Source organism: Ornithorhynchus anatinus, chromosome 2 (assembly GCF_004115215.2).
Source record: "Ornithorhynchus anatinus isolate Pmale09 chromosome 2, mOrnAna1.pri.v4, whole genome shotgun sequence".
In the NCBI taxonomy this organism is placed as follows: Eukaryota; Metazoa; Chordata; class Mammalia; order Monotremata; family Ornithorhynchidae; genus Ornithorhynchus; species Ornithorhynchus anatinus.
Window position 1 is genome coordinate 97,455,580 of NC_041729.1, and position 13,682 is coordinate 97,469,261.

Sequence of the window (13,682 nt, forward strand, 5' to 3'; positions counted from 1 at the left end):
TTCCCGTTGTCCCTGCCCCTGGCTTCTTTTGTCTCCCGGACCTCCTGTCCTTCTCTCTCTTTCTAGTTCTCTTCCTCCCGGTGGTTGTCCGTCTCTGTCTTCTCGCCGTCTTTCTGTCCGTCTCTCCCTGCCCTTTTCCCTCCTCCTCTCCTTCGTCCCGTCGGCCCTGCCGCCGGCCCACGGTAAGCTCCGGAGCGAAGGACCACTCTAGGCTTTGCATTCAAACCGTTAGCGTGGACTAGTCAGTGAAGGCATTTTTAATTCGGTCGAGAGGAGAAGCAGAATGATCAGCGGAGTATTAAAACCGACGCAGAGCTGGAATTCCCCCGATGGGCTACCTGAACTGCTATATAGGGTGCTCATGGAATACCATTCCGTAATGGTAGCCTAAAATTAGAAATTCTCTTCTCTCCACGTAGATCGCGTCAGTCGGTCTGTAATAAGTGTGTATATAAACAGTGTGCCTGGCCCGTTGTGATCAGGTGTTGTCTTCCTTTGTTGCTGAATTGTATTTTCCAAGCGCTTAGTAGAGTAATAATAATGTTGGTATTTGTTAAGCACTTACAATGTGCAGAGCACTGTTCTGAGCGCTGGGGGGGGATTTACAGGGTGATCAGGTTGTCCCACGTGAGGCTCACAGTCTTAATCCCCATTTTACAGATGAGGTAACTGAGGCACAGAGAAGTGAAGTGACTTGCCCACAGTTGCACAGCTGACGGGAAGCAGAGCCTGAATTCGAACCCATGACCTCTGACTCCCAAGCCCTGGCTCTTTCCACTGAGCCATGCTACAATACTCTGCACACAGTAAGCGCTCAATAAATACAATTGAATGAATGAATGATAGAGCAGGGACTTGGGAGTCAGAAGGACCTGAGTTCTAGTCCCGGCTCCACCACTTGTCTGTGGTGAGCAGGGGCCTGGGAGTCAGAAGGACCTGGGTTCTAATCCCAGCTCCACCACTTCTCTGTCTTGTGACCTTGGGCATGACACTTCACTTCTGAGCCTCGGTTACCTGATCTGTAAAATGGGGATTGAGACTGGGAGCCCCCTGTGGGATGCGGACTGTGTCCAACCTGATTATCTTGTAGCTACCCCAGTGCTTAGTACAGTGCCTGGCACATAGTAAGCACTTAACAGATACCATTTAAGAAACAAAACAAAAGCCCAGCAGTACTGTTTTATTTGAGGTATAAGAAATTCTGGGACGGTAAATTTAAGAGGTGGACCACGGCTGAATTTACACCAGGTGAAGCTTTCCTTATTTTATAAATCCGCAGCACGGATTGATATCCCGAATCCACCCCAGGATCACCCGCAGAAGAGTGTGATGTCTTTGTGTTAAATTATGTCAATGAATTTTCAGCAGAATATTGATCTGCTGTTTTCCTGATTACATATTATTCTTTTGAGAATTTTAGAGCCGATGGGTCTTTAACAGGCAACGAAATTACTCCAGGAAAATGTACAGTTCATTATTTGGGCACCGGTAACCGACAGAGGAAGAGACATTGGGTGGACAGGCCGGCTCTGTCAAATCTGGCAAGTTCTCCCTGGTTAAATCCAGAAAGCAAGATACAGTTGCATGGTTATTTTTTTATGTTCGTTTGTAGGATGGAGTCGAGACATGCATGTTCATGCAGAACATCTTAACCAGATTTATGAGGTAAGTGTGCCTATTTTTTCACGCGTGATTCGCCAGTGCCCATCCACCAGTCAATCCGTGTTACCTATTGAGTACTCACTGTGTGCAGAGCACTTTATTAAGTGCCTGGGAGAGTACAATACAATGAAGATGATAGACGGGATCCCTGCCTACAAGTTGCCTACAGTCTTCAGGGCCAGACAGATGTTAAAATCAATTATAGACCAGGGAAATAGGGGAATATAAAGATATGTGGATAAGTGATACCGGTATCGAAGTATTTGGGGGGTACGCAGCCGAGCGCAGAGGCGACACGCCGGGCCGCAGGGTTGGGGAAACGAGGGCTGAGAAATACTAGAAACAGTCAAGCCACTTGTTAAACTCTTACAGCGTACAAGGTACTGTACTAAACACTGGAGAGAAATACAAGGATGTGGATGTTTACGCAGACTCACTCTCCCTCAGACAGACACACACGAGTAACACGGACTTGTTCAATAAAAGTGAAAACAGTGACAGTAGCAGTTGATTATTCTCTCCATCTGTTGCCGAATGGTACATTCCAAGCGCTTAGTACGGTGCTGTACACATAGTAAGCGCTCAATAAATACGATCGAATGAATTACTGTTAGGGGAACATAATCCTGCTCCTCACCAATCCAGGTAGGGCTGTCTTTGGTTTAAGTTTACCACCACCGTCCCCCGCTGTCTTAATTTCCAGGGACTGTTTCATTATTATTGTTGTCATAATCGTTACTGTTATTATGCATGATCAAGCGCTTGCTGTGTGGCAGGCACCGTTCTAAGCACTGGGGCAGACACAAGATAATCAGGTTTCACACAGTCCCTTGTCCCAAGTGGGGCACACAGTAGGTAGGGGAACAGGCAGTGAATCCCCATTTTATAGTTGAGGAAGCTGAGGCCTAAAGAAGTGAAGTGACTGGTCCAAGGTCACACACACAGCAGACGAGTGGCGGAGCCGGGATTAGAACCCAGATCGTCCCAGTCCCAGCCCCGTGCTCTTTCTACTAGGCCACACTGCTCCCTCTCACCTCCTGGAGGTCTGGCAGGTGGGAAACAGGTGGAGGGAAGAAGCTTTTCCTCGGCCACGAAGAGTAGGGAGGGCGGGAGCTTCCCCGGCTGTCGCCAGGCTCCCCGCCTGCACCCCCTTGGCCGTCTGACTGTTCCCGAATTGAAAGCTGCCAACTGATTCCAGATATCAGCGGTGACCGTGATGAAGGATTTATCCGTGGAGCGGCTTTGCCATTTTCTTCTTCTTAATTATGGGCAGGAGATTTGAAAATCCTGACCTCCCTCGCAGTCAGGTCGCAAACAATATGGAGTTGAAACTGCTTCCAGGATTTCCTTTTGAGAGGACAAGCAAAGTGAGGTGGTGGAAAGTGAATCTGTTAATCATTCGGTGGGATCTACTGAGCGCTTCCTGTGTGCAGAGCACTGTAGTAAGTGCTTAGGAGAATTAGTGGACATGTTCCCCGTTATGGTGAGAATGCGTGATAAGTGTGATTAGAATGTAAGCTCCTTGTCCTAAGAGTGCAAGCCCTTTGCGGGGTAGGAATGTTTCTTGTGCTCCTGTTGAACTTCTCAAGTGTGTTACATTCCGGAAAATTCCAGTGGTACTACAAGGCTAATGAGTGTTGTGCATTATTTTATTCCTGAAGCCCAACCCAGAGAGGTAGTGTGGCCTAGGGGATCGAGCACGGGCCTGAGAGTCAGAAGAACCTGGGTTCTAATCCCAGCTCCACCACTTGTCAGCAGTGGGACCTCGGGCAAGTCGCTCAACTTTTCTGTGCCTTTTGCCGTATCTGTAAAATGGGGATTAAGACCGTGAGCCCCATATGGGACACGGACTATGTCCAAGCTGATTAGCTTGGATCTACTCCACGTTTTAGTGCGGTACCTGGCACATAGTAAACGCTTGAGCTCATCGTGGGCAGGGAGCACGTCTCTTTTTGTATTGTACTCTCCTAAGCGTGTAGTACAGTACTCTGCACACAGTAAGCACTCAATAAATACGATTGGATCTTATAAAGATTCAGAGAAACAGCGTGGCTTAGTGGGAAAAGCCCGGGCTTGGGAGTCAGAGATCGGGGTTCTGGTTTTGGCTCTGCCACTTGTCAACTATGTGACTTTGGGCAAGTCACTTAACTTCTCTGGCCCTCAGTTATCTCATCTGTAAAATGGGGATTAAGTCCCACGTAGGACAACCTGATTATCTTGTACCTACTCCAGCGCTTAGAACAGTGCTTGGCACAGAGTAGGTGCTTAACCAGTACCAACATCATCATCAAGCCCATAATTTGATGCTTCCTCTTGTTGCTTCTGATCTCTCTGTCCCTTCTGTCCCTCTCTGGCTTCTTCTGTCCCCACCCCCTGCCCCCCTCTCTGTCCCTTCCCTCTTTCCCTCCCCGTCTTCTTCGCTCCCCCCCTTCCTTTCTCCCTCCCTCTCCCCCCTCTTCCCCTCTCTCCTCTCTTCCCCTCTCTCTTCCTCTCTCTCTCCCCTTCCCTCTCCCCCTTTCTTTTCCCCTCCTTCTCCCTTCTTTCCCCCTCCCTCTCCCCCTTCCTTTCCCCTTCTCTCTTCCCCCTCCTCCCCTTCTCTTTCCCCCCCATCTTTTTCTTCTCCCCCTCTCTTTTCCCCTCCCTCTCTCTCCCCTTCCCATCTTTTTCTTCTCTCCCCTCTTTCCTCTTCCTTCTCTCCCCCCATTTTCCTTCTCTCCCCACTCATCCATATCCTCTCACTCCTCCTTCTTTCCCCTGCCTCTTTCCCCTCTCTTCTCCCCATTTCCCTTCTCTCTCCCTGCTCAACCCCATTCCAGTGTATTTTTTCTGATTGCACAATATGTATTCAGTTGGATATTATGTTTTTTTGCCAGTTGTACATTGAAGTTGAATTGTTAGATCGCACTATACCTCAAGGTAGTATCTTGCGCTCTTTTAGGACCTGCGTCCCTTTTAACGACAGGGGCTCCGTGACGTGAGACCTTCTCTTCGAAAATCAGTACTAGCATCTCTCTCTGATATTTTTCTCCAATGTCCAGGTTGCCTTTAATAAGTGTCGCATTAATTCAAGGAAGAGCAATGGGTGGAGGAGCCGAGTTGACCACGGCCTGTGATTTCAGGTAGGATGAAAGTCGCACTGTTACTCGTGCAGTGGAAATGCCGGGTCCGCCCCGAAGCCGCGTGCCCAGATCTCGGATGACCTGCCCACTTCACGTTGCCCTTAAATGCTCTTCTTTTGGCGAGCGTCCTGGATTTGGAAAGCTAACAATTGCTCGGATTATGTCGGAGCCTTTGGAAATGTTCACCCAGACTAAATGATTCAGAGCAAATGCACAGCCATTCCAGTACTGAAGCGAGATGGTGGGAAGGGTAGCTATAGGATGGGATTACCAACATTTCCACCCAGACCAAAAAAAAAAAGATTGAACACCAGTAACCTTAAAGAAATACTGAGTGCAGAGGAAAACCGGACCATATTATGGCAAGCTTCCCCCTAGCCAGAAAGCGTTCGGGCAAAACCCCAGGAACAGCAGTGTCGCGAGGTGGTAGTCCAAGGGGGACTGCTAGCAGAACACTGGATGGCCTGGCACCTCTGAATTGTGTCCTGTGTGAGCCATTGGAAGGAGGGTAACAACACTTGAAGTTGGGCAAATTTTCTCTGCAGCTATCCTGTTCTGCTACAGAGACAATGTAGCTTGTCCCTAGAAATCCAAGTTATCCCGGACTTCTCTCCTCACTCACTATTTTTTTTTTTAATGGTATTCGTTAAGTGCTTACTACGTGCCAGACACTGTTCTAAGCACTGGGGTAGATACTAACCAGGTCGGACAAAGTCCTTGTCCCACCCTGGGACTCGTGATGTTAATCCCCATTTTACAGATGAGGGAACTGAGACAAAGAGAAGTGAAGTGACCTGCCCAAGGCCACACAGCAGACAGATGGCGGAGTCGGATAATGATGATAATGTTGGTATCTGTTAAGCGCTTACTATATGCTGAGTACTCTTCTAAGCGCTGGAGTAGTTACAGGGTAATCAGGTTGTCCCACATGGGGCTCACAGTCTTAATCCCCATTTCACAGATGAGGGAACTGAGGCCCAGAGAAGTTAAGTGACTCGCCCACAGTCTCACAGCTGACAAGTGGCAGAGCCGGGATATGAGAACCCAAGTTATTCTGACTCCTAGACTTGTGCTCTAGCCCCTAGACACCACCGTTTTCTGGGCGAGAGACCGCATATATGACTGGTAGCTTCCGGGAAAGGTTGCCGACACCCACTTGCGGGGAACCGGCTGGCACTCAACTCTCCTAGCAGTCAGGAATGCCGCTCTTCACAGCTAGGAAGGTTGTGGGTAGGACTTGGGAGGGGCCCTCCCTGGCCTGCCTTGCGGGGACCATCCTAATAATAATAATAATAATGTTGGTATTTGTTAAGCGCTTACTATGTGCAGAGCACTGTTCTAAGCGCTGGGGTAGACACAGGGGAATCAGGTTGTCCCACGTGGGGCTCACAGTCTTAATCCCCATTTTACAGATGAGGGAACTGAGGCACAGAGAAGTTAAATGACTCGCCCACAGTCACACAGCCGACAAGTGGCAGAGCTGGGATTCGAACTCATGACCCCTGACTCCAAAGCCCGTGCTCTTTCCACTGAGTCACGCTGCTTCTCAGCCACGCTGCTAAGGTGTCACCTTAAGAGCAAATAGTTGGTATTTGTTAAGGGCTTACTGTGTGCAGAGCAATGTTCTAAGCACTGGGGGAGATACAGGGTAATCAGGTTGTCCCACGTGAGGCTCACAGTCTTCACCCCCATTTTACAGATGAGGGAACTGAGGCCCAGAGAAGTGAAGTGACTTGCCCACAGTCATACAACTGACAAGTGGCGGAGCCGGGATCCGAACCCACGACCTCGGACTCCCAAGCCCGGGCTCTTTCCACTGAGCCACGCTGCTTCTCTAAATAGTCTCCTGCCTAGAATGTAGCACGGCTCCTTCCTCCTAAATTCTCTACGGCAGCATCCCCAAAATGATACTACCGGTCGAACGGTAGTATTTAGAGAGAGCACGTACCGTTGGAAGAGCACCGTACCACCAAGTGCTTGGGAGACCGACGGAGAGGTGGAAGACAATATCTTTGTCCTTAAAGCATTTAGATGCTTCCCCGTGCATCTCAGGATTCAGAGAATCTTTTTAGTGAGGCTTCAAGGTTACTCAAGTGAGGTGAGATGTTGGTTCTTCCCTCACGACATTGCTAAAATCTGCCCTGTCCTCTCATTCACTCATTCAGTTCGTATTGATTGAGCGCTTACTGTGTGCAGAACCCTGTACTAAATGCTTGGGCACAGTGACATTCCCTGCCCACAGTGAGTTCACAGTCTAGGTCACTTCACTTCTCTGGGCCTCAGTTACCTTGTCTGTGAAATGGGGATTGAGACTCTGAGCCCCACGCGGGACAGGGACCGTGTCTAAGCCCATTTGCTCGGATCCACCCCGGCACTTAGTACAGTACCCGGTACATGATAAGCGCTAAACAAATACCATAATAATAGAGTGGGGAAGATAGATATCAATACAAATAAATAAAATCACAGATGTGCCCGTAAGCACTTTGGGGCCGGGAGCGGGGAAGAACAAAAGGATAAATGAAATTATAGATATGTACATAAGCGCTGTGGGGCTGGGAGATGGGGGAAGAGCAAGGGCAGCAAGTCGGGGTGACACAGAAGGGAGTGGGAGATAGGAAAAGCGGGGCTTAGTCTGGGAAGGCCTCTTGGAGGAGATGGGCCTTCAGTAAGGCTTTTTGAAGCAGGGCTACCACACTGATCTAAGCACTTATTACATCTTGCCGTGACGACGACGTCAGCCTCTTCACCGGTCTCTCTGCCTCTTGACTCTGCCTCTTGACTCTCCCCGCTCTAGTCCTTATCTGTGCCTTATTTCACTATGAAATAGTCCCTATTTCGCTAGGGGAAGCAGCGTGGCTCAGTGGAAAGAGCCTGGGCTTCGGAGTCAGAGGTCACGGGTTCGACTCCCGGCTCTGCCACTCGTCAGCTGTGTGACTGTGGGCAAGTCACTTCACTTCTCTGTGCCTCAGTTACCTCATCTGGAAAATGGGGATTAACTGTGAGCCTCACGTGGGACAACCCGATGGCCCTGTATCTACCCCAGCTCTTAGAACAGTGCTCTGCACTATAGTAAGCGCTTAACAAATACCAACATTTTGCCGCCCCTATCATTTTTCTAAAAAGATGTTCACTCCACATCTCCCCACTGCTCAAGAACTAGAAAGTGCTTGTCCATCCACCCCCACAACAAACAGAAATCAAGCGATCGGTGATATTTATTGAGCACTTACGTACCTCTCTCATTTATTTCTATTAATGTCTATCTCTCCCTCTAAAGTGTAAGCTCAATGTGGGCAGAGAACGTGTCTGTTTATTGTTATACTGTACTCTCCCAAGTGCTTAGGACAGGGCTCTGCACACAGTAAGTGCTCAATAAATACAGTTGAGCGGATGAATGAATACTAGGGAAAGTACAGTTCAGCAGAATTTGCAGAAACGTTCCTTGGCCATAATGAGCTTACTGTCTAGAGGCAACTCCCTAACATCAGCTTTAAAGCACTCAATCCGCTCCCTCCCTCCCATCTCGCCTCGTTGATTTCCTACTACATACAACCCAAGCTACACACAGCGCTCCTCTAATAATAATAATAATGTTGGTATTTGTTAAGCGCTTGCTATGTGCAGAGCACTGTTCTAAGCGCTGGGGAAGATACAGGGCAATCAGGTTGTCCCATGTGAGGCTCACAGTTAATCCTCATTTTACAGATGAAATCACTGAGGTACGGAGAAGTGAAGTGACTTGCCTACGGTCACACAGCTGACAAGTGGCAGAGCCGGGATTTGCCCACAGTCACACAGCTGTCGAGTGGCAGAACCGGGATTCGAACCCATGACCTCCGACTCCCAAGCCGGGCTCTTTCCACTGAGCCACGCTGCTTCTCTACCACCCTACTCACTGAGCATCGTCTCATCTATCTTGCTGCTGAACCATTGCCCATGTACACAGTTCCCCTTCATATATGAGAGACCATCATTTTCCCACCTTCAAAGCCTTATTAGATTCACATCTCCGAGACATCATTCATTCATTCATTCAATAGTATTTATTGAGCGCTTACTATGTGCAGAGCACTGTACTAAGCGCTTGGAATGTACAAAACGGTAACAGATAGAGACAGTCCCTGCCCTTTGACGGGCTTACAGTCTAATCGGGGGAGACGGACAGACGAGAACAATGGTAATAGAATCGAAGAACATCTCGTTAAAACAATAGCAAATAGAATCAAGGTGATGTACATCTCATTAACAAAATAAATAGGGTGATGAAGATATATACAGTTGAGCGGACGAGTACGGTGCTGAGGGATGGGATGGGAGAGGGGGAGGAGCAGAGGGGAAGGGGGAAAGAAGAGGGTTTAGCTGCGGAGAGATGAAGGGGGGAATGGAGGGAGCAGAGAGAGAAGGGGAGCTCATTGTGGGAAGGCCTCTTGGAGGAAGTGAGCTTTAAGTAGGGTTTTGAAGAGGGGAAGAGAATCAGTTTGGCGGAGGTGAGGAGGGAGGGCGTTCCGGGACCGCGGGAGGACGTGGCCCGGGGGTCGACGGCGGGGTGGGCGAGACCGAGGGACGGCGAGGAGGTGGGCGGCGGAGGAGCGGAGCGTGCGGGGTGGGCGGTGGAAAGAGAGAAGGGAGGAGAGGTAGGAAGGGGTAAGGTGATGGAAAGCCTTGAAGCCTCCATCCCAGAGTATGCCTTAAATTCCCACATTCCCTCTTCCTTCTGCATAGCCTATGCACTTGGATTTTTGCCCTCTTGATATACTTGATATTCATCCCACCCTCAGCCCCACAGAACATAGGTACAGATCTGTAACTGATCTTAACGTCTTCGTCCCCTGTAGTCTGAAAGCTTGTGGTGGGCAGGGAACGTGCCTGCCACCTCTGTTCTGTTGTATCTCCCCGGTGCTTAGTTCATGCTCTGCACGCAGTAAATGCTCAGTAAATACCACTGATTGATTTGATTGCACTCCATCCAATTACAAAGGGTAATTTAGTTCGAATACTAGAAAAGAATTGCAAACAGTTTTTCTCGGGCAACTCTCAAGTGTCTAAAAACTGAATGGAAACCCCACTGTTAGCATTAGTCTTAGAGCCGGTAGAGACTTTTCTAATGTGGCAGGTACAACGCTAATATTTACACTCTTCTTGTGTGATGAGTTTGATCCCCTGTTCTCCAGATTAGCTGAAGCAGAAAAGCAAAATAATTTGGGTTAAAGTCATAAAAGGAAAAATCTATATCTGCCGGGTTTAGTATCCCCCCACTTATCCCAGATAACCTACCCCATGTAAAAACTGACACCAGTAAAAGAGAGTCAAAAGCAAAGTATGGGATATTTCACAAAAAAATGAAGCGGTACACACTAGGAGTATAAAATGGGCTCCGTGTACTTTTCTGCCACAGATAACCCTATTTGAGAAATTTTTCACTGAGATTCAGAGAACAGAATATGCCACATGAACCCTTAGATTGGTGGGTGCAATTTTAATACTTTCAGACCTCTCCTAATGACACAAGATTTGCTTAATTGAGTAACTGTCATTAGCAGGTGGCTCTCGATTTTTTTTTTTTTTTTGCTTTTCTTATGGAATAAGCGGCATCTGTTTCCCCGAGCTTCTGTCTGAAATCGTGAAGGCCCGAAGAGCAGTGTGTTGGCACCCTTCCCCCTTGCCACCTTCTGTCCAAACGCTCGGGGAAGTGGGATGACCAGCTGGGGCTGATCTTGGATGACTCCCTTGCCTTCAGTAACCCAGGGTGTTCACGCGCCTATCTGACAACGTGCACTGGAACGCCCCTAGGTTCACAGCTAGACCACACACGTCCTCGCCTTTATTTGTCTTATGCCGTCGAGTCGTCTCCGACCCAAAGCGACTCCGCTGACACATCTCTTCCAGAACGCCCCCATCTCCATCCACAGTCATTCCGGTAGTGGATCCATAGAGTTTTCTTGGTCCAGTTATGGAAGTTGGTTTACCACTGTCTCCTTCCGCACAGTAAACCTGAGTCTCCGCCCTCGGCTATCTCCCGTGCTGCTGCCGCTGCCCAGCACGGGGGAGTTTCGACTTGTAGCAGATTCCCTTCCGCTCGCAAGCCACCGTCCAAACGCCTCTGCTCGACTCTCCGTCCCGTAGCCGAGGCTGGCGGAGTACTGGAAACTCTCCAGGTGCGATCCTGAGCGGGGCTACTGGGTTGACTAGTTGCCCAGTCTTGCCCCTGGGCTGCCAGAAAGCTTGGGTACCAGGGCCAGTGTGGGGCAAAGAAATCACATTGGCTACCACTGACCTGAGATGAGATTTGGTGACAGAAGAGATTCAAACGAGGCAAATTTGCATAGTTGGACTTCAGCTTTCCCTTTGCTTGAGAAATCATGGGTCCCTTATATCGTGTGGCTCCTCTTTGTTCTGGTAGGAAAAGCGGAGTTTGATCTCAAACAGAAAGCTTTTGTGCCATCCAGGGCTTAGAACAGCCTGTCTCAACTGTGAATGGTTCCTTCTCTGTGGAACTGCAGCGAGTGATAGCAGGGGAAGTAGGAGACATCACTTGGTTACCGATTCAAACAGGCAGTCGGAAAAAGACAAATAGCAGAGGTTCCCGGAAGGAGAGTCGAGCTGTCCTTCGGTTCAGAGACGGTGCCGCCGAAAATGAGATCGTATTTGTCCTTGGGTGTCGGTGTCATTGAGACAGACTCTCTTGCTCCTGATAATGTGATACACACTGATCTGCTGGAAACGCGTACAGCGACGCTCATAAATGCAGCAGGATATATCACTGCAAAGTCAACCAAGTACGTCGTCACAGACCGCATAGATTATCCAGTAGAAACATACAAGGATGCATTATCCATTGATACATACATGAATATATTATCCACTAGACACCTAGCCTGGGGTTCTTTCCACCAAATCCCATACAGAAGGAAGGCTTGCGTTGTGCTCTATATTCATCAGACTTGTCATTAATAATAATAATAATAATAATAGCGATAGTAACTGTCAAGTGCTTACAATGTGCCGAATACTGTACTGAGTTCTGGGAAACAACATAATCATGTCAGACACGGTCCCCGTCCAACATAAGACTGGCAGTCTAAGTGGAAGAGAATATGATTTAATCCCCATTTTACAGATGTGGCAACTGAGGCCCAGAGAAATTAAGTGACTGGCGCAATGTCACACAGCAGACAAATGGCAGAGCTGGAATTAGAACCCAGGCCCTCTGACTCACGCGCCCCTGCTCTTTCCACTAGACCATGTTGCTAAAATAATGTTTACAGATTTTGTCGGCACCTTTTAAAAAAAAAGCTGTGGAGAAACTGGAGTGGATCCAGAAAAGAGCAGTGGAATCATTGGAAGGGAAGAAAGTCAGCACTATGAAAGAGGATTAAAGGAATTGGGGAATTGGGGGCTAGAGAAGAAAGCGTGAATTAAATAACTCTTCCAGTTTAAGAAGGGTTATCATGTTCTTCTCCAGATCTCTAAATATTCTCCTTCTCTAAGAGGAAATGAGCTGAAAAAGAGTTGGATTAGGTAAAAGAATTATAAGAGCAATTAAACATTGAAACAGGTATTTGTCTTTGTAGATACAGGGATAAAATTTAGGTATCTCAGTTCAGGGACCATGAGCTGTGTGTCAGTTTTTCATTCTGTAAAATAGGGAGATAAAGCTAGACGTCTTGTATCACCCTTCTAGACTATAAACTCGTTACGGGCAGGGAACATGCCTGCTAATTATATTGTATCGTACTCTCCCAAGCACCAAGTACAGTGCTCTGCACACGGTAAGCACTCAGTAAGCACCATTGATCGATTGATTGATTGGTGTCCAGAGGCCATCAGGAGGCCTAGCGGGAGCTGGGGAGGACGTTGTTGTGGGGCTACGCTCCCTAGCACGGTGTTGCAATATCGTGATGAGATGAAGGAGCGTGGGGGGTGGGAGTCAGAGGACCTGGGTTCTAATCCCGGCTCTGCCAGTTGCTTGCTGTGTAACTTTGGGCAAGTCCCCTCACATCTCTGTGCTTCAGTTTCCCTACCTGTCAAATGGCGATTCAATACCTGTCCACCCTCCTACTTAGACTGTGAGTCCCATGTGGGACAGGGACTGTTTCCAACCGGATTAACTTGTATCTTTCCTTCATTCAGTCGTATTTATTGAGCGCTTACTGGGTGCAGAGCGCTGTCCTAAGTTCTCAGGAGAGTCCAATATAACAATATAAAAGACATATTCTCTACCCACAACGAGTTTAGAGTCTAGAGGAAGAGACAGACATTAATATAACTAGAGAAACGACAGATCTGTCCATAAGTGATGGCTACTCCCGGGCGTGGACCTCCACGGTCCCACTCCCTCCCCACCCTGCTCGGTGGTCTTGCCGCTTTCCCCGCAGGAACGTGGGACCGAGACCGAGGGCTTTCCCCGCTCGCAAATTCGGGCTGGAGCCGACACCGTCTCCGTGCTGGGGTTGGGGTTGGGGTTGGGATCCTGGGCAGGGTCCCGCTCGGCACAGGGCCTGGGTTGGTGCCCCATTATCAATCATGTTCGCCTGCCTGTGGTTCACCCTGCATTTCTCTACTGTAATGGGTGAGTTAAAGCATGAGTTGCTTTTCAGTACGGTGAGCTCAAATATACACCAGTGTTTTTAAGAGGGGTTAGATAGAGCTCACCTCCTCCAAGAGGCCTTCCCGGACTGAGCTTCCCCTTTTCCCTCTGCTCCCTCTGCTCTCCTTCTACCCCCCTTCACCTCCCCTCAGCTAAGCCCTCTTCTCCCCCCTTTCCCTCTGCTCCTCCCCCTCTCCCTTCCCCTCCCCTCAGCACTGTGTTCGCTCAACTGTATATATTTTCATTACCCTATTTATTTTATTAATGAGATGTCCATCACCTTGATTCTATCTATTGCTATTGTTTTAATG

General features: G+C 48.6%; 1 protein-coding gene across 3 annotated transcripts in view; it reads left to right on the forward strand.

Annotated features, from left to right (window-relative positions):
- ECHDC1 (ethylmalonyl-CoA decarboxylase 1) overlaps positions 1 to 13,682 on the forward strand; it is a 75,091-nt gene that overhangs the window by 37,241 nt on the left and 24,168 nt on the right. For all 3 annotated transcript variants that reach the window (XM_029058250.2, XM_029058249.2, XM_029058248.2), the window contains 2 exons: positions 1,613 to 1,665; positions 4,701 to 4,781. In XM_029058250.2, coding sequence (XP_028914083.1) covers positions 1,613 to 1,665; positions 4,701 to 4,781 — 134 coding nt within the window. The remainder of the gene's footprint in view (positions 1 to 1,612; positions 1,666 to 4,700; positions 4,782 to 13,682) is intronic.